Raw genomic sequence first — 25,536 nt, 5'->3', positions numbered from 1 at the left:
TCCCAGCTACACTTGTTGACACACAGGCTCTTTTTAAGGAAAGGCCATGACATTTAGACCGATAAAGACCTTACTATGGTCAATTCCATTAAACAACCAATCGCTGATAGAACACAGTTGTTTAATACGTGAATTAAAGCTAATTAAAAGAAGAAATAGCTCAATTAAACCCAATAAAAGTGTATACACAATGGGATTTATTTTACTTTTAACACTCAAGGTAACGACGACCTGTATTATACAGATAAATATAAACCTTCAAGGATAAAAAAGTATAAAACGTTTCTGGTAGATAAGCTAATGTCAAGTTGTTATTTTAGGAATACCCTGCTTGATCAGCTGCCAACATGTTTCAATGCAACACTACGATTTAAAATGTGCAATAAGCATATACTGTTGTCCATTTTTATACTGTTAAGTTGTATGGGTGCAATAGAGGAAACATACTTAGAGTTTTCATCTTTCAAACCATAGATATTCAACACTGACTGTTGATTTCACTGTGATATAAAGCACTTTGTCTTCAACGTTAATGAGAACTATTAAAACAACAAAACCCAGAAATATTTAATCTAATGTAAACTCAGAAGCTGACACGTCTTTAACACTTAAAATCTCATATAAATGATAGAAATACATTTATTAAAAAGGTGCTTTAATCTCCTGTCACATTATGTATATATCTTCACAGAAAGATACAGTGGGGCAAAAAAGTATTTAGTCAGCCACCAATTGTGCAAGTTCTCCCACTTAAAAAGATGAGAGGCCTGTAATTTTCATCCTAGGTACACTTCAACTATGAGAGACAGAATGGGGGGAAAGAATCCAGGAAATCACATTGTAGGATTTTTAATGAATTAATTGGTAAATTCCTCGGTAATATAAGTATTTGGTCACCTTCAAACAAACAAGATTTCTGACTCTCACAGACCTGTAACTTCTTCTTTAAGAGCCTCCTCTGTCCTCCACTTGTTAACTGTATTAATGGCACCTGTTGAACTCGTTATCAGAAGACACCTGTCCACAACCTCAAACAGTCAAACTCCACTATGGCCAAGACCAAAGAGCTGTCAAAGGACACCAGAAACAAAATGGTAGACCTGCACCAGGCTGGGAAGACTGAATCTGCAATAGGTAAGCAGCTTGGTGTGAAGAAATCAACTGTGGGAGCAATTATTAGAAAATGGAAGACATACAAGAACTCGATCTGGGGCTCCACGCAAGATCTCACCCCGTGGGGTCAAAATGATCACAAGAACGGTGAGCAAAAATCCCAGAACCACACGGGGGGACCTAGTCAATGACCTGCAGAGAGCTGGGACCAAAGTAACAGACTACGCTGCCAGGGACTCAAATCCTGCAGTGCCAGACGTGTCCCCCTGCTTAAGCCAGTACATGTCCAGGCCCGTCTCAAGTTTGCTAGAGAGCATTTAGATGATCCAGAAGAGGATTGGGAGAATGTCATATGGTCAGATGAAACCAAAATAGAACTTTTTGGTAAAAACTCAACTAGACGTGTTTGGAGGGGAAAGAATGCTGAGTTGCATCCAAAGAACACCATACCTACTGTGAAACATGGGGGTGGAAACATCATGCTTTGGGGCTGTTTGTCTGCAAAGGGACCAGGACGACTGATCCGTGTAAAGGAAAGAATGAATGGGGCCAGCATGACAATGATCCCAAACACACCGCCCGGGCAACGAAGGAGTGGCTTCGTAAGAAGCATTTCAAGGTCCTGGAGTGGCCTAGCCAGTCTCCAGATCTCAACCCCATAGAAAATCTTTGGAGGGAGTTGAAAGTCTGTGTTGCCCAGCGACAGCCCCAAAACATCACTGCTCTAGAGGAGATCTGCATAGAGGAATGGGCCAAAATACGAGCAACAGTGTGTGAAAACCTTGTGAAGACTTACAGAAAACGTTTGACCTCTGTCATTGCCAACAAAGGGTATATAACAAAGTATTGAGATGAACTTTTGTTATTGACCAAATACTTATTTTCCACCATAATTTTCAAATAAATTCTTTAAAAATCAGACAATGTGATTTTCAGGATTTTTTTTCTCATTCGGTCTCTCATAGTTGAGGTGTACCTAGGATGAAAATTACAGGCCTCTCTCGTCTTTTTAAGTGGGAGAACTTGCACAATTGGTGGCTGACTAAATACTTTTTTGCCCCACTGTACACAGCAATTTGACAAAAAACACAAAGAAAATATATCACCACACAGTAACCGAGAAAAAATGACAAAATAAACCTTACAAATGTTTGTATAGCAATTTAAATGCCAATTCAAAAAACAGTAAAATAATTTGCACCTCATAATTCAAAAGGTGGTTCTGAATAAATATGTTGTCCTGCGAGATCCTATGCATTGTGTGGATGTCTGAGCTCATGTAGTATGTAATGGTGACCTTTTAGATAACAGGTGTCAACTATGAAGGTCTGTTAGGTCGGGAAATCTATTGTTACACATGTGAGTGACTCGGGGGGGAGGACTTAAAGCTCAAAATTCAGTCTCACATTTCATCTGAACACGTGAGGCACAGACACAAGACTTGTCATTAAAAGAGGCATGGTCGAGGGAAAGGGGGGGGGACATGTCAGATATAAGCAACAAGGCCTCTTGTCTCTTGCATCATACATCTTGTAACTTCTTTTATTTAAGGCAGTAAAAACATTTGTTTATTTGCTTCTTGACAGAAGTTAAGGCTAAAATGTTGAAGGTAAAAAAGCAAATGCTTTTATTTTGAAGTGCAATTATGTGTTCTGCTTTTGCTCCTTCCTGTTTTGATATAGAAATGAATACGTGTATGTCGAGTGCATTTTCTCCGTCTTCCACCGTTCTTGTTGGAAACTGTTAAATTAATATAAAGTAAACACGTTCAGTTTGGACAAGATTCGCTTGGTTCTTCATTCGAAGCTTCTATTACACAACAATACATCATATCGAAAACAATGCATTATTGCTTTAAGAGAAAATAATTGCGACTGATAGTTAAGGTTCATGAGTGCTGAAGATAGATGGAATGGAAACTGATAATAACTTGGAAAATGTTGCAATTTCAAACAGAAAAATGGACTCGGTAAAAGCTCCTGCTTGCACTGCGATCAAAGAACTTCTCAAATAATGAAAGCACTTGGACCGAGATGCTTAAAATAAGGTCAGCCGTTGCACCTTGCAGTACTTGTGCATTGATAAAGAGTCTTTGACAGAATCTTCACACAATACATACATTTGTCAAGAAGGAGAATTATCAAGGTGTTCCTTAAGAGGAATACAGAGGCTCACCTCAAATCAGTCCACGTATATATCGGTAATTTCCATTCAAATGAACAAAGAGGAATGATATTTGTAAAGCTAATCCTGTGAATGTCTGCCTTGGTGCAGCACGTTGAATGTGTTGTTCTGTATTCTGCACACACATTCAATCAGAGCGAGGGCTTTGTGGATTCTAATCTCACACTTTGTGATCTGCAGATATCCGGGAGGAGAGGTTTGGGCGCTGGAATGTGAGGCAAGTGTTTGTCTCGATGTGACGAGAGCTTCAGTGGGAGATTTACATTTTTCTATTAGTGCAGGAAACAGTGGGACGTGATTCTGCGGAATATGATTAGCAGAGAGTTGGTCTCCACTGGAGTTTGGAAGCATTGTGTAAAAAGGGAAGAGAAACAAAGCTACACACTCATATAGGGAAAGAACAGAAGAACTAAGATTGATAAATGTAGAAACATGGTATAGTAAAGTATCCTTAGATTTACGTTGGTGTGCTCCCGAGCAGAAAAATAAAGGGAAGGAAGAACATGTGTTTAAAAATGTCCTGAGTTATTTGATGCATTGGGTCATTTCTCCTTAAGGTTTCTTGTCACAGCGTCACCAAAAGTGAGTTGACAGACTGTCATTAATCCACGTCCACATCCAGGTCCAGCTCGGTGCTCAGGTTGAGGTAGAAGAAGGCGTAGACGCAGAGGACGAAGAACGCGATTGCTGCGATGACCAGGAACGCATCCTGAGAAGGAGAGAGAGACAGTTTTAAAAGATACATTGTTTATCTGCAGAACTATTTATATATTCATCTGCAGGATCCCTTGTCTTTTGTTACTCACAGGAACAGCTCTACTTTGGCATGGTTCTGTTATTACTGTCCTTATCTCTTTGTGTTGTTATTCGCCAAGTCCCCTTTGTGTTCCTTTTCATCTAAGTCTTACCAGGCTAACGAAGAAAGAATATATTGTTTATTTGCTCATTTTTAAAAGTGAACATTAATTATTTTAAGTGTTTGAATGTGAATGGGCTGCAAATAGGAAAACACTGTATTACAAGTATTGGTATAATATATCTGATCGTATGATACAGAAGTTATCTCTTATGGTATGTCTCTGTTTCAGTGTTACGATGACTCCGCAGTAACACAATCTTATTATTGTATCATTTAAATCCGGTTTACTTTGATCAAATCCTAATATTTTATAATATCACTTTAAAAATAATAACATTTGCATATTTGACATGAAATAAAGCAACTACGCAGTAATCTGAAAGCCATGTTGGTTTTGTTTAAAAAGGTTAACAAGCTCATAATCATGTGTCAGCGTTTCCTCTTCACACGTACACAATAATGGCATTTATAAAAACATCCACTCTGAATAGTTTACAGCGGTGGAAAACAACATTACTGCTAATGGCCAACACAGACAAAGAGGTGTGTTGCATGTTTCTGCATTTGTGTGGCAACAGTTTCACACTCTCTAAAGTAAACCATAGTAGGTGTTCTTACTCTAGTGACACAAACACTCAGCTGTTTCGAGAGAATCCCTGTGGGGAACCGCTACCTGGTGAAATAAAAGGAACACTAACGATAAATATACTGATGTAAAATTACGCTGTACTTCAAAGCATTCATGTTTAGTTTTATTTGTTTACATAAAGTTTGTTTTGTTCAAGGTAGAAAGCTACAGTACCTCCCTTTCACGCACTAATGTTGGGTATAGCTAGTTTTCATAAAACAATGAAAGTTGGAGAGACTTTCTGGTTTCAGGTTTTCTATCAATGTATAAAGATTAAGTGGAAACATGTAGCGAAGTAAATCTGGAGCTACACCTGAGAAGAAGAAAAAAAGTGGTATCGCATTTCATAAAGCAGGCCTTCAGTGACCGCAGTATTTTAATCTATTCTATCTGCAATCAGTCTCCACTGTTCTCCTGACACTTCAACTGAAAAGTTGAACTTTCCTCAACAAAATGGCCTATTTTCCTTTTTTTCAGATTTTCTATTGGTTAATTATCAAACTAATTGAGGCTTTCCAGAGGAGTGGCATTCAACTTGAAAATGAGAATTTGGAGCGCTTGTTCATTATGTGGCGCTCACACGATTACAATCTTCATCAGCTGGAGTTTCATTAGGGCCACTCAGAGTATTGAACAATGCCAGTTATTTTTTATCAAGAGAACTCATTAGCAGCAAACTTTCTAATCAACACTGGAGCGCTTGGAGGGCTTTAAAAGGGTGCGGAGTGCTGTCTGATTGGGGGTTATTCAAAAAGAAATGTTTGATTTGAACATGGAAATTAGTTTTTACATGCAATCGGGGCCACAACAACAGTAGTGACATGGCAAGTGCATTTAAAACATGATATTAATTCTACAGAAAACAATTAATAACCTTTGATTTTATTATTAATAGATATTTAGAATCCTATTATTCCATATACATATAAAAAAATCTACCTGAACCATGATAAATGTTACAGTAAATGAATAGGACCCGCAGGAAATCAGCAAACAAGAAACAAATAAATTGCTATACGTAGCACGCACACACAGAGGCGACTGCAATTCAACCCACTGACCAGAGAGGAATGACAAAATGAAAAACAAGAGTAAGAACGAGAGAGAAAACAAGTGAGAGATAAGGCTCGGCATAAACGAGGGGTGGTGGGGGGGCTAATAATAATAATTCCCTTTCGACAAATGGGGTGGGGGGTGACAATTAAAAGGCGTCACGGCTTCCACGGCTATCTGTGTACATGTTGTAGTGCCTAGTCATCAGCGGCATTGGTCTTCATTAGCCTCAGCCCACATTTATCTACATCCCGGCAGCCTCCAAACAGCTTTAAGTCCTCGCTTAATTGGAAAACTTTTAAATTTCATGCACTTTAGTTTCATATATTAACCGCCAGGCTGCCACCGCTTGATTTACTTTTCAATTTTGCCTCGGCCTCAGAGAAGAGAGAACTGTTATCAAATCACGGAGGCTTGATTGTTTTCCTATTTCTTTTTTCTTGTGTTCTCTCGCAGCTTTGGAAAACATGACAAAGAGAAGTGTTAGTAATGCTGCCGACATTATCGCAGAGAATATGTTCAGCTTCTGACGCAGGTAAGCTTCTCGTTGAATTGCCGCTGAAACAAAAAGGAGCCATGAAAGCGCAAACCAGGTTTTTCTATTTCTTCCCCCGTCTGTGCTTCAGGTTTGAGAGAAAAGGAGGCCAGCTGGTTACAGGGACTCGTCTCTGAAAACAAGCTGGAGGGGTTTTGGTGAAAGCACTTGAGTTGTAGGAAGCACCTGCACTTGATTGAGATCATTGTTTTCAAGGAGAGTGGCCCACTGTGTTGACTCTTGCCTTGTCTCACACATAAATGTATGTGCGCCCACTCACACGTCCACACACACACAAACACACAGCCTCTCTGCCCACATTCTGATGGAGACACCTGGAGCGGGCCCAAGCACCATCATCTTCATCATGTGGCTCTCTCGGCACCGGCGGCAGCTGCAGCGCGCTCGGCATGCTGGGAGCTGGGTGCCTGTCACCCTGGCGACAAGCCACTACTCAGCAGACATCCCCTCATCTGGTCTGCCTTTTATTCTCTTCCTGGGTTTGTGTGTGTGTGTGTGTGTCAGTCCATATTTGACTATGTGCTAAGCAAGAGAGACTCAGTGTGTGGGGCTGTGTGTGGGTGGCAGACAGACAAACAACTGTTGTTGCATTTGGGATGCAGTTGGTAAGCAGGTCTCATATGTACAACTCATAAATAAACAGGTTAGGTTATATTTTATGGTTAAATACAAGACATTTTATATTGACATACTTTCAATTATTCTTTATGGTTTAATGGCTGTAAAAAGGTGACTTTGAAAGGGTATTTTGGATTCACAAGCAAGTCACACAAACAACTAATCGAGTTAAAACTACTGTTTTTGTTAAAGGAGCATGGTGGCTTTGAAGAGAATATAAAAACCTCTTTAGTTCCCCGTAAGAAAGGGCTGAGAACCTTTAAATAAACAGATATTGTTTTACTTATCTTTTGGTCCTCTAACTCCTGTCTGCTTTTCCAAACTTGGGGCATGCCAACCTTCGTCTACTGAAGGAAACTGACTTACTACACTGAACCCCACTTCAAACTAACCTTGATTTGATTATACGTCATCCAGGAATCAGCAAACGATCAGGTATCATTAACATTTCCACACTCATTTAAAACCATTCCACGCCTGCAATTAATAATTAATTAAAATATTGATTCATTGATCTTCTTTTTTTCTTATGTCACAAAATAGTGAAAAAGGCCTGACATTTCCCTAGAGCAAGGGGTACAAATAATTGCTAATTCTATAAGACAAATGGTCGAAAAATGAACTTGAAATAATTAGACTGATTAAATAATTGACCAATTGTTTCAGCTTTTTTATATCCCAAGCTGTCGTCACCTCTCAAAGGGATAGCCATATGTAAAAGTGCGATACAAATAACTCCACGCTGTAACCACCTTTAGTTTTCTGCTTGCTGATTATCTAAAGTGAACAAATGGGCCCGTTACATACTACAGATAAAACCTTTTTCTTATACGACCGTTCCCTTTACGCATGCTTAAGGGACACTTAAAAAAAGCATCTCCAGGGAATGGGATAGAAAAGTCTTATCACAACTCATTGAGTCCGTCATAAAGCCTACTGTAAATTAAAGACATAAAAGGCCATAAAACCTCCAAATTCCCATGTGTTAGCCGTCTACGCTCCTAACCAGCAGTAAGGTGTGAATAGGCCTCATGAAGCTAATGGCCAGCCCAGAAAACAGATCAGGCTTCTTCAGTGAGAGGCGCAGAGCTACAGTTGGGCTGTTTTCAGCACACGCCCACTCACAGCTTATACTGAGACTTTTTACTCAACTGTTCAGTAGCAATGGGGATGGCACTCAATCATTTCTATGCCTGTTTATCAGAGATTCTGCTTCAAGCTTCATGAATCAAGTTATATATTTTTTTGGAAATACGTGGATTGACACTAAACTGATTTTAAGACATTTTGATGGCAAAAAACATAATGCTACAGCAGAAATCCCATTCTTTGCAGACTTGTATAGCCATTTCTGAGTTATTATTCGTATCCTCCATCCGCCAATCCCATAAGCAATTTCCCCCCCAGCTTTCTAGGCTCAGCAGCTAAATAAAGCAGAAGGAAAATAGTGCAGGACTGAACAGAAGGCTAGTATGCCAATTAGACAAGGCAGCAGGCTTGTTTCCTGTGCTGCAAGCGAGTGTGCTGGAGCTACTTCGAAGGCGCCTCTTCTTCTCCTGGCAACCTGAGGAGAGACTGCAGAGAGAGCGCTGCCATCCAGAGTTTGAAGGAGCAGGACAGGAAATATGTCTACACTTGCATTCAGGAAGCAACAAGCTATTTCCATAGACACACCGTGACTCAACGTGTTAATAATAACACCCTCAGCCATAACATGTGGCTGCTTTCTGCCACTTCAGAGGTCAAGGTTTTGTGCAGCCCGACAACTGATCGCTGTTGTGGGGAACAGACGTTCGCTCTCTCTTAGTCTCTCCATCCTTTTTGCTGCCAACTTCCCCAGACTGCCCTGCTACTAGGACAGCCCCGAGACAGCCTGCCCTGGCAGCTGCCAGATTCTCCGTGCCCGCATGTCTGCTGGTCCTTCTGAGATGCCAGCTGCATCCGAGACCAGGGACACGGTGAAAGAATGGGAAGGGAAAGGCGAGAGGAGAGGAATCCTAATGCACACATGATTTAAAAACCTGCTGCTAAATCATTGCTATGAACCTAAGGAAGGAGATGCAAAGGCAGGGAGGGGGGCTTTTTACCGTCATCACAGAGCTGTGTAAAATCACAACTTTATATAATGCTAAAACGACTCGATGGGAAAGCAAGCGTGACCAAACATCCATTACATTTGGGCTGAATTTCAGTCGAACTCGGGGGCCAAAGGGTCCAAATCAGTTTAATATCCTTGTCCCAGAGGTATTTTTAATCCGACCTCTGAAAATTCTCCTCCGTCTTGGGCGTGAAAACCTGAATAATTCATAAGCAATATCAATATTTCAAGATATGGACTAATCTAATTGGATTAAAGACGTGCTTAATGAGGCCTTGCGTGTCTAAGAGATGCATATTTTAAAACCTGACCATTTCACCCAGTGTTTAATCCTCACTATGATTTGTTCATCTCTGTGTACTACGTGCCAACTGAGGTTTAATGAGGAAGTGAAGCCTTGTGGCTTTTCATGTACTGTACACAGAACCAATTCTCAATGCCACAAAGAAAACATGCGCAAAAAAAGGAAACAAGTCTGAATTAAAGCTGCAAGCTGGGAAGTACAGGTTCTCACATCCATGTCTTTTTTTTGGTATATATTTTCATGTACATCAGATAATGTTCGTCACATGAGGCTGGCGTGAGGTGTTGCAATGATTATGACTCAATGTTGATCACAAGGCCTCAACACTTGAGCACCATTAGGATTCAGTATAAGTACAACTAATGCAATAAAATCACTGATGATTTCCTGGAGAGAATGTCAAGAGTCCATATAATTTAAGCTCTAATGACAGAACAGTCTTGGGATGGTAATGCCCACAAAATGTGTCTCGCTCAATGAGCCAATCAAATGGCTTGTTCAAAAAGGACAATTATAGGGACCTTAAAATCGGTCGATCATAGGGCTCTAATCAACGACCATCAAGGGGGTTGATTCAAGGGACCAATCAGAAGGCTGCATCTTTTGTAGGTGGTGCTAATGAGCCTCGTTGCTACATCTACAGTAAGCACAATAACCATATCAGTTAACTAGGTTTAGCACGTCTTGTTCGGTACTCAGACCGTTATTATGTTCTTACAACTGACTTTCATTTTGCAATTGCTTAAAGAAAAAACACTGAGCACCTGATGTCATGCATCTGCAATTCCAAAGAGGTTTTTAAAGCATTTGACGGTAGATTCAAAAGCTATTATATTGGAATTGGCAAACTATATATGGAGAAATCTTGAAATAGTAAAACTGTTTATTGGTAAGCCAACTGAATGATAAAAAGCATAAACAGCGGTACCGTGTTTGCCAGTGATACATGTGGAGTCATCCATCTTTGCCAGCATAATGGAAAAGGAGAGACAGACTTTTCTATCAACACCTCACCACCTTTTACCTTTGAATTACTCAACTCTTTCTTTATTATCACCTTAGTGTTCCTTTTCTTTTTCCTCTCTGCTCGTTATATTATACAATGTCTCTCCTCCCAAATTGCTTCTTCACCAGTTAATGAACAAGGACCACCTTGAATTTCAATCCTTTCAGAATCAGAAACGGGTTTATTGCTGGCTAGGTTCACACATACGAGGAATTTGACTTGATGTCATGGTGCATACATTAAATATAAAACAAAGTACACAGATAGCGAACTATATTAAGAACACTGTAGTAGTTCGCTATCTGTGTACTGTTTTTAGATTTTTCAGGAACTCATGTGTAATGTCATCTTTTTGTAGACAGAAGAGAGTTTTGTTAACTATATTCTAAGGAAGGCTTTTTAAAGAAAGTGTTCCTGATTGGTCAGACCTTTAAGAATAGGCATGGGGCCACATCACATCATTACAGGCGGATATACAGTATATTGTTATATTCTAGGGCTGACCCGAATACCCGGGGGCGTAGTAATCAGCAGCATGGACATGCTTTTATTTTGAAGGAGAGTTAGTGCTGTTGACAGGAAGTAGCTGAACGTGACGGAGATTAATGGAGAAAAAGTAATATCTGCATATAAAGACGGAGAAAGTAAACGATAACATTTATGGTTGTGTTAGCACCCCCGAAGAGGCACAAGCTCTTACGTTGATATTGGAGATTTCAATAAATTCAACAAAAAAAAGAAAAAACGAATATCCGAATAACGAAATTGAAACCCGAATAGTACTCCAACGAACGAATATTCGGATATTCGGGTACAGCCCTATTATATCCATTACAAAACCAGAGGAAGGTTGTATAAGAGCGAAGAGCAAGAGATATGGAAATGATCTAGTGCAGTGGTTCTCAAATGGGGGTACGCGGACCCCTAGGGGTACGTTGGAGTACTGCAGGGGGTACGTGAGATTTATTTTATGTTAATGAAAAAAAAAAACATAATTAATGCATTTACACAAACTACTAATAGTAGATTAACTACTTTATTCAAAGGTTTACAGTAATTCTGGATAATAAAATGGGAAAAATAAACGGGGTGCTCTTTTTTCCGCTCCCTCTCCTGACAGCCCGTCAGTCTCGTGCAGCTCGCTGAACCTGTAATAAGTGACCCGACAGTAAAGAATAAATATATTTATAACTAGTTTAGCTAGTTCCAGAGTAGATAAACTAGCTAAGTGTGTTAGGTCTAACTCTTAGTGTATTTAATTTTGCTCCACTCAACGGTCCGTCACAGCGGCGGAGCTGTGATCATGCAGAGCTGCGTGTTCTCCGTCAGCAGCAGCTGCTCTGATCTCTCTCTCTCGCGTCCGGTTATACTTCACTCGCGTTTATGTCCAAATCTATCAGATCTAGCTAGTTCTAGTTAATTATATGACTGCCTGCTTTTCAAAAAGGACCTAAACAATAAGCGTTGCTTGGCAACGGTGTGGGGCCGCAAAGTATAGTGCAGCATTATGCATATGTTTATATTAGGGGTCAAAATCCCATGCTCATAAAATGTTCATATTTTTTCTCTTCATTCCCCACGTCCCAAAATAAATAAATATACCAATTTTAGGAAAAGTAAGGAAGTTTGAGCAGTGTGGGTTTTAAATGATGGTACACATAGTTACACATATTTCAAAACGCGAAGTGTAATAACTGCAGTTGCCTCCCTGTCAGAATGACAAAGCTCCTCAGTGAAGCACAAGCCCATGTGTCTCACTACATTGTAAGTACAACTTATAAAAAAGATCAGTTCAATGCAACTAATGTCGTCTTAGTGTTATTGCAAAAAAAGTTTGAGAACCACTGATCTAGTGAGACACCCTGAAACAGGTAGATGGACACACGCGCGAAAAGAAGAAAGTTGGCAAACAGCCAGACAAGCACAATCACAGGATAGAACGGACAGGCTAGCAGAAAGAGAAAAAGATGGAGAAAAAGACATCAGCAGTCCTGAACACAATTGGAAGTCCAGCAATTCTCACCTTGAATCCAGAGGAGTTCTTCTTTGCTTCAGCTTTCAGCCGTGTTAGCTTTAAATCTAACTTTGTCTTTTTGTAGTCCTGTTTACCTAAAAGAGAGAAAATACGTAGGTTACACATTTGAAAAGACTGAAAAACGATCACACGTGTTTTTGGTGAGTTTAATCGGATATGTAAGGCAGACTAGTTTAACCTGAAAACAGAGCCAGGGATGCAGTTTCCCTGTTTCCAGACTTTATGCTAAGCAATTAAAGCAATATTGATCTCATCATGTAACTCTCTACAAGAAAGGGAATAAGAATTATAACCAAAATGTTAAAACTACTTTGTAAGTTTTGCTGCAATTTCAATACCCAACTAAAATAGCTGCAAAAAAAATCCAGTGAGACAGGTGAGAAAATAAAGATAAATGTAGTTGATGTAAATTAGAGTTTCTCAATCTCTACATTAACATTAACCCCCACACAGGTTCTGCACAGACAACATATACACTATAATAATACTTTCTGGACTGAGCTGCACACAGTTCACCTGTGCTTGCTCGAGGCTCAAATCTCTAGGGTGTGTCTTGTGGGCAAACTGGCCACCTGGAAAAGCATGTTTGTGTGTGTGTGTGTGTGTGTGTGTGTGTGTGTGTGTGTGTGTGTGTGTGTGTGTGTGTGTGTGTGTGTGTGTGTGTGTGTGTGTGTGTGTGTGTGTGTGTGTGTGTGTGTGTGTGTGTGTGTGTGTGTGTGCGTGCGTGCGTGCGTGCGTCACATGAGGCTGAGCCGGCTGTCCTGGTCTAATTAGAATCAACACACTGCAGGAAAAGGAACTTTGCTAACAATAGGGTGGACAGGCAACAGCTTGCTGAACTGTGTGTGTGTGTGTGTGTGTGTGTGTGTGTGTGTGTGTGTGTGTGTGTGTGTGTGTGTGTGTGTGTGTGTGTGTGTGTGTGTGTGTGTGTGTGTGTGTGTGTGTGTGTGTGTGTGTGTGTGTGTGTGTGTGTGTGTGTGTGTGTGTGTGTTCTACCCTTGAGCCCTTATTTTTGTGAGTACCAATTTATAAACTAGGTTTGTTGACATTGTAGCAAGCTCCCTAAACATGTTATTTTAGAACATTTAGTTGATGGGTACATTTAGAAAATATGATTCGGTTGAATCTATGGTGAGGGTTAAGATTATGCATGACTTTCAGATAGATCACATTTAAGTGAGTAGCCGGCAAATAAATGGATGGCTATCACAAGGAGAAAGGTACAATACAAAAGTGTGTGTAAGTGTGTGTATGTGTGCTTGCGTGTCAGAGAGCCCCTGGGTCAGCTTTAAGGATTTCTCAGTGGGTGATGTGACATGCACTCCAAGCCAATTAAGACTCATTTACATCGAGAGAGGGAACAAGAGAAGGAGGAATTAGAGGTAAAGAGTCCAAATCCATCTGGAAAGGTTGTGTAAGAGAAAAGAGTGAAAATGAGCTAGTGAGAGAGGAGCGGTGAGGAGGTGTGTGCGTGTTGAGATTTTGAAAACAAACAGACAGAGCTGCACACCATGGAGTATCATGTCTCTTGGGGAGCAGTGGACAGCCATGCAGGAGAGGAGATAACCATAAGCATGGTGTTAAGCAGCCTCTCTCTCACTTCACATACACATATCTGTTTTTCTCTGCCTTTCTCGATTCCTCCATCCCTCCTGGTCCCAGACTCCTCCTCCACCTCCCTCTGACTCAGTGGAAGGTTAATAGAAATGGGGAGCATGTTGCCAGAAGCAGAGTGAACGATTGGGAATTTATTATGGGGGGGGGCACTGGATGTCTCCTCTTGTCAGAAAGTGAAGAGGGAGACATTTGATTGGAGGGCACCTCAGGTTGCTCACCATTCACAGAAATTGTACAGAAAACGGCTGGGAATGCACATGTAAAACGACAGGACACTTTATCAAATTCTTATTCTATATACAAATTTATAAAATACAGAAAGTCATAAATAGGGTATGCAACATAAACAGAATCGGCTGCATTAAATACATTTGTAGCACTCCTTTCTTATAAGTTAACTCTTCTGTGTCCCTTCAAAACTAGTTGGCAAACAGATGAAGCTAACTAGCTAACCACCAGACAAGAAAATGCTAGTTCTAGTCCCTGCTATTTTCTCTTTACTTGTGGGATTACCTCCAATTTGTAAGTGTTGTCCATAATGTCATTAAATAAAGAGTTAATGACATTATGAGTCAGAGGGAGGTGGAGGAGGAGTCTGGGACCAGGAGGGATGGAGGAATCGAGAAAGGCAGAGAAATTGAGTGCAAGATTTCTGAAAAAGAAGTAGGGGGTGAGAAAAACAGATATGTGTATGTGAAGTGAGAGAGAGGCTGCTTAACACCATGCTTATGGTTATCTCCTCTCCTGCATGGCTGTCCACTGCTCCCCAAGAGACATGATACTCCATGGTATGGAAAGCTCTTCAAACTGTAAAGCTTGTTAACCCACTGTTGATTGACAATTGCCTGGTACTTGATCATTGGCCCAAATTGACCTTTGGGGCCATTGATGAGAGAGCAAATCCATTGCTCACACCATTTGATATGCCTGGGCCTTTATGCTTATACATTTACTTAAAACATAGTATACTAGAATACCCTAATCCTGGGGAAATAGCCTTCTTCATGTGCTTAACAGGATCTGCAATTGGATGTTGTTGCCTGGTGGAAAATGGTAGGTATCCAACTGTCCTGTACTCAGCCAGTCATGGGGGAAAAAGTTGTAGACTTCGATTTAAAAATTGATGCCCACAACTTGAGCAAGCTCTACTTTCTGCGTTCATACCAGCTGTGTCTCACTCTCTATGTCCTTTGGGAACAGCTTCTATAGGAAAGTTCCCAAGGATACTCAAAGACAAAACAATATCGAAACTTAAACAAGCTGGAGTTAACATTTCCACAATAGACTTTTCAGCATTTACAACAATTCCCATAAACGGCTTTACAACATCCACCTTTGCTGCTTTCTTTTCTCATTCATGGGGCTTAAATTGTTGGAGAAATTATATTTGTATGCATTTAACCGTAACCATCTGGTAAGAATCAATACTTAATTGGAGCAACATAAAAATAATTACACCAAGGATGAATAAATGATATGAAAGAGAATGCCAGAAAATTACATCAGGCTGTGTAAAATATTGTAATGTTGTATCACAGTGGTTCTTCTTAAAGCCTCATGTTGTCTCCTGTGGTTTGTTTGCATATATCGTGTACACACATTCACACACACTCCTGATGATATTGCATTGGGCCTATGAGCACTCCTATTAGTCATTGCTCTGTAGACACTGTCACCAATTTTCCAGCTACAGTGGGATACACCCCGTACTCCCATCCCTCCCTACTGCTGCCTGCCACACTGAAAGGCCATCACTGTCCTCCTGTACAGCATTCTGAGGGAGACATTAGGCCTTGTAAGGTGGCGCAGAGTGCCTGCTAAGAGGCTTCCCTGAGTGTACCTTTCATTGAACACATCACTGATTTCATGTCAAGAGGACAAGAGAAAAATGAATGTGCCGCCCCCTCCCCCATCCCACTTACTGTACATTCCCTCAGATGTGTGTTTTAGGGTTTTTCCTTGCTAGTTTATCATTGCATTTACCTGTAAATGGTGTCGAAATTATTTGTATCTAGAGCTATTGTTCTGCTTAGCATAATGAGACAGGTAGATCAAATTAGCTACAAATGATTGAGCACTCATGGGAAGGAGGGGGTAAAGGTATGTAATTTGTGTGTCATCTCAATTGGCCATTTAAGTGAAGGAAGGGGAAGAGTATACAGCTCAGAGTTTGTGCGAATGAAAAGTAGTAGAGTAGTAAAATGGAATACAAATAAACGTTGACCATAGGAGTATTGGTAAAGTGTCAAGATGTTGCATTAAATGCATTCCTGCCAACTTGAACTCCAGCAAACAAACAAGTGGTTACCTATAGTTTCAATTCTTCTTTGAAACATTAGTTGTTTAGTCACAAACAAACAACATTTAAGGAAATGTAATCAATATATTTTTCTTTAAATCAGCATAAAAGATTTTAGATATCATAAATACAAATATTAACACTTTACAATATAACAATAAGGAACAAGCGACGACTTGATATTTTAAGTAGTACTTCAAACAATAAAATACTTCTACTTGTCAACAAATCCATATTATAACCAAGTCACTTGGATATTTACAGATAAGACATACACATTTTATATTGGGCAGTCTTGCCCATTCTGACATTTAAATAAAAATCCATCTAGGTTCATTAGGTCAGAGCTGAGGTACTGCACCACCTTTGCCTCATTTTGAGCCCTGAGAAATCCTGCGTTTCAAGTATTCTTCACGCAATGCTAATATTCTGATGGATTGACAGGCAGGAAACTATCTGAAGGTGTCACGGTGAAGGTGACCCTTGACCCTCTAAGGATAGAGGTTGTCGTTTTTCTCATACTGATATTCTGAACAATCTGTGTTGTTATATTTGCTGTAAAGTGTCTCTACTGTAGGCTATTTTTATTATATGTACAGCACTTTGGCTCGACCAAAAATCGTTTATAAATGTGCTATATAAATAAAACTATAGGTTACTTACGTAACCCCAGTTTCTCAGAGTAACATGAAGTGAGATGTCTCACTATGGGATGCGCCTCATCGCGGAGCAAACAGAAGCATCAATCTCATTACGCAAATCCTGATTGGCTGGTGATCTTGATGTCAGCGTCAGGGGAAATCACCCCCTATAAGTAGCTTGCGCCACAACGCATGCGTCATTCAAAATAAGCACCTCTTCTCGCTTCACCATAGCAAGGAGGGCCGTCTTGTGAGACATCTCACTTCATGTTACTCTGAGAATTGGGGTTACGTAAGTAACCTATAGTTCTCATTCATAACACTCCGTTCGATGTCTCACTATGGGATATTGTAGCTCCCGTATTGCCAGACGAGCTTATCTCGAAAATCACCGATCAACCAGAATTTAACAGGTAGAGTCCCGACTCAACAAGGTGCCCAGCACTGCTCAGGCCACGCTTGGAGCGGAGACGTCTAGCCTGTAAAAGCGGACAAAAGTGAGCGGCGAGGACCAGCTCGCCGCTGCACAGATGTCTTGGATGGAAACACCCTTGAACAAAGCCCAGGATGTAGCCAGGCCCCGAGTCGAGTGAGCCCCCAGACCCGAAGGTGCTTGCAAATTCTGACTCGTATAGGCCAAAGCAATTGCCTCCACAATCCAGTGGGAGAGCCGTTGCTTAGTAACAGGCTTGCCCTTGTGAGGGTTAGCCCAGGACACGAAGAGTTGGTCATTAAGACGAAGCTCCTTTGATCTGTCCATATATGTGTGTAAAGCCCGGACTGGACACAACAGATCCTGCTGCTGCTCCCCGGAGGAAACCAGCGGCGGAGGAAATGCCTCAATGTCAATTGGGGTACACGAACCAACCACCTTTGGTGTAAAGGCAGGGTTGGGCTTCAACAACACTCTCGTTTGCCCTGGGGCAAACTGAGTGCATGTACAGACAGTGCATGAATATCACTGACCCGCTTGGCTGATGCCAGGGCCAGTAACAGCACTGTCTTGAGTGACAGATGTTTCATGTCAGCTCCTTCCAGGGGTTCAAATGGGGTCATTCTGAGCCCATTCAAAACCACTGCCAGGTCCCATAAGGGCACCAGCGACCTGGAGACAGGGAGGAGCCTGCGCGCTCCCTTCATAAAACGGCAAACCAAAGGGTGTTGGCTAGCCGTCTTACCCTCAAAGCCCACATGGCATGCAGCAATAGCAGCCAGGTACACCTTGATCGTGGAGCAAGCTCTGTGTTTATCGATCAAGTCCTGTAGAAATTATAAAATCACCCCGACAGGACATTGAAAAGAGATGTGTCCTTCTTGAAGGCACCACTCCTCAAACACCCTCCACTTACAGTCATAAAGAGACCTGGTGGAGGAAGCTCTCGCACTCTGAATAGTGTTTATCACCTTCTGAGGGAGTCCCACTGTATTCAGATTGTACCACTCACAAGTCAGGCCCATAGTGCCCCGCGCTCTGGGCATGGGTGAAGGATCGCCCCCCCCCCGCCTGAGACAATCTGTCCCTGCGTGGTGGGGGCTGCCATGGCTGCCCGCACAACAGCTGATATTTCTCAGCCAGCCCGTACGTTGCGGGCTTGGGCGGAAACATCAGAGTAAGTGTGTGGCGTTGCTCCTTCACTCTGGCCAGAGTTGGGGGTAACAGAGCCAGGGGTGGGAACGCGTACAGAGGACCCGGAGGTCAATCGTGTACGAGTGCGTCCCCGCCTAACAGTAATAATAATAATAATATATTGGATTTATATAGCGCTTTTATAGTACCCAAAGACGCTTTACAATATGAGGGGGCGGGGGGTAGATAGACTGGGGCAGGTAGACAGCAGACTAAGAAAAACAACAAAAACAACAAAACAAAACACAGTGGCAGTCAGGAGGAGGTCGAAAATGAGTGGGGGGGTGTTTTACGGATAGAGAGAGGTGAAAAGATGGGTTTTGAGGTGGGACTGGAACAGAGTGAGGGACTCGGACTCACGGAGGTCTTGGGGGAGGGAGTTCCAGAGCTTTGGGGCAGCCACAGAGAAGGCTCTGTCTCCAAAGCTCCGGAGATTGCCAATGGGGGTGGAAAGCAGGCCGGCCGAGGTGGATCTGAGGGTCCGGGGAGGATGGTAGGGGATGAGAAGGTCAGTGAGGTACGGGGGGGCCAGATGGTGGAGGGCTTTATAGGTAAGGACCAGGAGTTTGTAGTTGATGCGGTGAGTAACGGGAAGCCAGTGTAGTTCTTTGAGGACCGGGGTGATATGGTGCCATGATTTAGTGTGGGTGAGAAGTCTGGCGGCTGCGTTCTGAACACGCTGGAGTCTACTGAGGGAGGTGGAGCTGATGCCGTATAGGAGGGAGTTACAGTAGTCGAGGCGGGAGGAGATGAAGGCGTGAATGAGTCGCTCAGCTGCGGGGCGGGTAAGATAGGGACGGAACAGTGCGTTTAAATCGTGCATTAAAGAGAACAGCTGTCATTGAGCATTTTTTTTTATGCGAACAGATTTAACGCGGCTCCGCCGTAACATTACATTACATTACATTGCATTTAGCTGACACTTTTATCCAAAGCGACTTACAATAAGTACATTCGACCAGGAAGACACAATCTTGAAGGAAACAGAATCATATAAGTACATCAGGTTTCATAGAGCCAAGTATTTCAAGTGCTACTCAACTGGCTATAGATAAGCCAGTCCTTTATTAGTATATAAGTGCTCCGTTAGCAGTTCTTTGTTAGTAATTCTATCGCTCGAGGTGGAGTCGAAAGAGATGAGTTTTCAGTCTGCGCCGGAAGGTGTGTAAGTTATCTGCTGTCCTGATGTCAATGGGGAGCTCATTCCACCATTTTGGAGCCAGGATAGCAAACCCACGTGATTTTGCTGATGGGAACTTGGGTCCCCCTCGCAGCGAGGGTGCAGCGAGTCGTTTGGCTGATGCAGAGTGTAGAGCACGCGCTGGGGTGTACAGTTTAACCATGTCCTGGATGTAGGAAGGGCCAGATCCATTCGCAGCATGGTACGCAAGTACCAGTGTCTTGAAGTGAATTCTAGCAGTTACCGGAAGCCAATGAAGGGAGCGGAGGAGCGGCGTGGTGTGGGAAAATGTAGGAAGGTTGAAGACCAGACAAGCCGCTGCATTCTGGATGAGCTGCAGAGGTCGGATGGCACATGCAGGTAGACCAGCCAGGAGGGAGTTGCAGTAGTCTAGGCGTGAGGTGACGAAAGCCTGGACCAGAAGCTGGGTCGCTTTCTGGGTCAGCTGGGGACGTATCTTCCTGATGTTGTAGAGCGTGTATCTGCAGCAATGGGTTGTAGCAGCGATGTTTGCAGTGAAGGACAGGTTGTTATCTAGGATCACACCCAGATTCCTTGCAGTCTGAGTCGGGGAAACAACAGAGGTGCCGATGTTGATAGTCAGGTCAAGAGTGGGACAATCTTTTCCCAGAAGGAAAAGCAGTTCAGTTTTGTCAAGGTTGAGCTTGAGATGATGAGCGGACATCCACTGAGAGATGTCAGATAAACAAGCAGAGATGCGTGCGACGACCTGGGTCTCTGAGCGGGGAAAGGACAGAATTAATTGGGTGTCGTCAGTGTAGCAGTGGTATGAAAAACCATGCGGGCTAATGACAGATCCGAGCGAGTTTGTGTACAGGGATAAGAGGAGGGGACCAAGAACAGAGCCCTGAGGGACCCCTGTAGTTAATTGACAAGGGTCGGACTCGGACCCTCTCCAAGTTACCCTGTAGGTACGGTCTTTGAGGTATGAGGTGAGGAGGGAAAGTGCAGAGCCTGAAACTCCAAGTTCTTGGAGAGTGCGAAGGAGGATCTGATGATTCACTGTGTCGAATGCAGCAGACAGGTCCAGGAGGATGATGACAGAGGAGAGAGGGAGGCTGCTTTGGCAGTGTGCAGTTCATCAGTGACAGCAATGAGAGCAGTTTCTGTGGAGTGGCCTGCCTTGAAACCAGACTGGTGCGGATCCAGAAGGTTGTTCTGATGGAGATAACAGGAGAGTTGTTTAAAGACAGCGCGTGTTTTAGACAGGAACGGGAGGAGAGAGACAGGCCTGTAGTTTATAACATCAGACGGGTTGAGAGTGGGTTTCTTAGGAGAGGGTTTACTCTTGCCTCCTTGAGACTGTTTGGAAAGTGACCAGAAGTTAGAGAAGTGTTGATGAAATGGGTGAGAAAAGGTAGAATATCAGGAGCGATAGTCTGAAGGAGGTTTGAAGGGATAGGGTCCAGAGGACAGGTGGTAGGGCGGGCAGAGGTAATGAGGGTAAGAACCTCACTTGGCGAGAGAGGTGAAAAGGAGTTTAGTGTGCGGGTGGAAGGAGGGTCTGGTGACCCATCGGTGAGTAAAGGTGAGTTAGAAAAAGAAGAGCGAATATCATCAACCTTTTTTTCAAAGTGGTTAACAAAGTCGCTTGACAGAAGTGAGGAGGGGGGAGGGGCTTTGGGAGGGTCCAAGAGGGTGGAGAAGATGGAAAATAGTTTTTTAGGATTGGAATAGGAAGATTGGATCTTATCTTGAAAGAAAGTGCTTTTTGCCTGAGAGATGGAAGCAGAGAAAGAGGAGAGGAGAGCCTGATAGGTTAGGAGGTCGTCGCGGTGTTTGGATTTCCACCATTTCCGCTCTGCTGCCCTAAGGACGGTTCTATTAGCACGCAGTGCATCATTTAGCCAGGGAGCAGGAGGGGACTGACGAGCCTGCACCCACAGCGGACTCACGATCCTTGGATGTGGAGTCCAGTCTGCATAGTGGTGCACCCCTAGACAGTAGTTATGTCCCGAGGTGCATCACTCCCGGTACCTGTGTCGCTCTCAGAGAGAGGAGACGTCTGCCGCTCCAAAGGATCAGTTTGTGTGCCAGTGTGTGTGACTGGAAACAACGCAACCTCCCTTGGCGGTTCATACACGATATCGTGTTGTCTGTCCTCACGAGGGCATGGTGTCCTCTGAGAGAAGGCAGGAAGCATTTTAGGGTGGGGAACACCGCTAAGAGATCTGGGTGATTTACGTGCACCCGCTGGAGGTCTCTGACCTTCATAAATACCCTATCAGCCTGTCTGATGTGTGTCCGTGGTGACCACCTTCCGTGAAAGGACAGCACCCGTAGGCGCTTCCCGCACTAGAAAAGTTGGGTGTAGTGCCACTACGCATTACATAATAACCAATACTCTCCGCACTTCGTGGCGCGCGGGGTATAGTTTTATTATGAGACCCATGTTGAGCGGGTGCTTTACGAGGACATTTGTCTGCGTAATCTGACTCTGCTCGGCAGGCATCATAGATAAAACCCTTCTTTCTAGGAGAGAGAGAGAGAACCTCTCTCCAGAATGTGGGTTGACTCTCTCTGGGCTTGTGAACACAGAAAAAGTGTAACTGTTTTGAGAAGCCCAGGCAGATGTCGTGAGTATCTCCTGCTGTATGCTCCTTAGAGCCAGCTGAGATGCCACGCTTACGACCCCAGCCGGCACTGCGCATGCGCGTGACGGTGGTGCCCTTAAAGCCCCAGCCGGCACTGCGCGTGGCAGTGGTGCCTTCACAGACCCGTCAATAATCCGCCTTTTGAGAGATGCCGTAGCTGCTCTCAAAAGGGGAAGAATTGGCGGGCTGTTTATTGGTTTTATTGATTTTCTTTTAATTCTTTTGAGCTGCGCCCTCGGCCTGAAGCCTGGATGCGTCAGCGGCAAATGTTTTATGACAGAGGAATCAATCAACGTGTGATGTGTGTTTGTGCGGACTTGAGGATGGTGTTTAGGCATCTCTCGAGGCGGCGGGAACACATTCACGGAGGGGAGAAGGAGGGGCTGTCACGCCGCTCGCTTCTTCTTCCTCGACTGCTGGCCGAAATTCTGGGTTGGCTGAGCCTGAGCTGCAGCCGGAACCGGAGATTTTCTCGGCCAACTTGCTCTTGTCTCCAGCCTGGACTGGGGACTCGGGGTGGGCTGCAACCTCTGCTTGTCCGGTTCTTTAAACCGGGCAGAGTTCGCTTGGGTGAAGGACTGCTGCTCCGAAGGACTGCTGCTGCGAAGGCAGCGGCTGGACCCTTCGAGGGAGGCAGAGGTGGAGTGCCTCGTCTTCTTCGTCTCACACCTCCTTTGCATGGAGGCGAGAGCGGAGCCGAAAATTCCCTCGGGAACGATGGGCATATCCAGCACATCTTCCCTTTCTCGGTCAGGGAGTTTGGTGAGGTTGAGCCATCTTGCTCTTTCCTGCACCACCATGATCCCCATTACTTTGCCCGTGGCCTGGACGGCGCAGCGCTGGACACGGAGGCAAATGTCCGTGACCAACACACTCTCACTCCCTAAGCGTCCAATAGCGACGTTTGGTCAGTGTCCGTGGCGTCCAATTGTGACGCTCCTAGGCTCCTTCAGCGTCATAAAGGGACGCAAATAGCTTTCAACTGATTGCAATGTATTCCCATCTGCGTCGGGATTTGACGCTCATGGAAGCACGGCATTCGTTTATGCCGGCTGCCCTTAAAGGCAATGTGAGCATCCATTCCCATTGGATAACGGAGAATTTTACACAGGGGAAGTAAGTACTCCTCTTACTGTCGATTGATTTTACAGTGATATCTGCACTACTCATCGACTAAAAAACACCAGATTATCCTTGTTAATTACACAACATTGATTGGTTTAAATTGTGTACAATGCTTTTGTATTTTTCCCCTTCGATTCGGAGAAACAAATATGTTTTCTGAGTAAAGGATGGCAGAAGACACTACACTACCCAGAATCCCCAGCTATCGTTTGGCCTACACCATATGCTCTGTTTGACAAACCCCGTTTTTTTCACCATTCATTCCGATGGCTGGCGTCTATGTCACGTGATCTTCAAATGTCTCCCTGCAGAAAAAGAAAACATGGCCGAACTTCGTTTTATTCTAGGTGTAAAATGACTATTTTAAAGTTAGTTTGGCCATTAAAATGCGTTTTGATGTCATTTGATGCGAGAAATATGAGTTGTTATTTCAGATTATGTGTGCAGTGGATGTACATGATCTTTAGTTTGCTAGTTATTACGAAGATTACTTCAGGAAATCGTGACGTTTTCATTGTTACCAAGGTGGTTGCTAGGGACGCTGCTATCGATATAATTTCTGTTATGTTGTGTAACTGTTTAATGGTGTTATCTTTATTGCTACCCCTTCCCCGTCAATGTATAGTGTTGGTCCACAGCCTAAACATATTAGTTTAACAAAATCCGCATCTAAAGATAGCCTACGTTATTTCCCCCCTGTGCAATTCCAGTCTCACATCTCAGAGCACATCGTCATTAACAAATACCGGAAACAGACCAAAATAATAATAATACCTTATTCCGAGTGTGCTTGCTTTTCTCTTTGAAAGTCATCACATAACGGCATTGTAATACACGGTTCGGCTGCATTACATATTACATATCTGCCGTAGTTCTGTATTTATAGAGCCCTGATGAGAAGACAAACATGAGGAACTGAAAACGTGACGTGGATCATAAATATATCAGCCATTAAACAACATCTTACATTTCTTTTCACACAATGCGTCTCCTTGCAGTATCAACACTAATTCGGCTCACTTTTATATTTGATCCAATTGGTAGATAGGCTGTATTTACACCATAAAGGTGCACAGTTGATATAAAGGGACACCTGGTGGTTAAAGCATGTTATTGAATTTCAATATTTGTATTATTAGATATTAATACGATCCCTATAAAGTATATTCATTACTCGTTATTCTCTACTAATTGTTAATTAAAGACTGTATGTAATGACTATTTTGCACATCCCTTTCAAGATTTCAAGATTTTCTAAGGTGTATTGACATATCATATAGGCCTACACAACTGTGGTGTAGTTCTGCACTGAATGAAAAACTTGGGTTGCAGGTTCCTCAATAGTGCATTACAAGACATCTATCAATATGTGTGCATACCTCCAGCAATGTTAACTATGTTGAAGCACTTATTTTAACTGATATTATACATAATGTATTATACTCTTATAGATGTATGTAGATATTTCATCTCCGGCCTTGTCAGGTATTGAACAATCAATAAATAAAGAACACAGAATTGTTGAATATAAAACACAGAATTGATGTGATTATACTAAATGATTTTCAAATAAACACAACTGCATATTTAACTGTTACACATGCTGATGTAACGCAAATGTTCCAACTTGGGATCAATAAAGTATATCTTATCTTAAGCTGATCGATGGCTACTGCCATATTTGCACAATGTGCCTCTGAACCTTGACAAGTGCATGTTTCAGGCTTATCAATTAATGTAATGTAATGTTATCACAGGGGTCACACACATAAGACCAGCTGTTAAATAAAGCTCTTCTGACCTTAGCTGGCATGTGGGTATATATAGTAATACTGCCCATAATGGGCACAAGCAATTTTCACCCATTTATTAATTATATGTTTTAAATGTGAGTGTTTCCTGTCCCCTAAACCTCCAGGGATGTACACAGTTTAATACTGGCAACTTCTTATTATGGGAAATACGAAAACGTCTTTTA

The 25,536-nt window shown here is 42.8% G+C and overlaps 1 protein-coding gene across 1 annotated transcript in view; it reads right to left on the bottom strand.

The window, feature by feature from the left end:
* Positions 1–230: 230 nt before the first annotated feature.
* Positions 231–25,536, bottom strand: part of triqk (triple QxxK/R motif containing) — a 35,196-nt gene continuing 9,890 nt past the window's right edge. The window contains exons 3-4 of the mRNA XM_034094602.2: positions 12,443–12,528; positions 231–4,006 (exon numbers count right to left, since the gene is read on the bottom strand). Of these exons, the coding sequence (XP_033950493.1) occupies positions 3,899–4,006; positions 12,443–12,528 (194 nt within the window). The 3' untranslated portion in view covers positions 231–3,898. The remainder of the gene's footprint in view (positions 4,007–12,442; positions 12,529–25,536) is intronic.

This window comes from Pseudochaenichthys georgianus, chromosome 11, assembly GCF_902827115.2.
Source record: "Pseudochaenichthys georgianus chromosome 11, fPseGeo1.2, whole genome shotgun sequence".
Lineage (NCBI taxonomy): Eukaryota > Metazoa > Chordata > Actinopteri > Perciformes > Channichthyidae > Pseudochaenichthys > Pseudochaenichthys georgianus.
The sequence above is the reverse complement of the archived record's forward strand: the minus strand, read 5'-3'. Positions and strand labels throughout refer to the sequence as shown.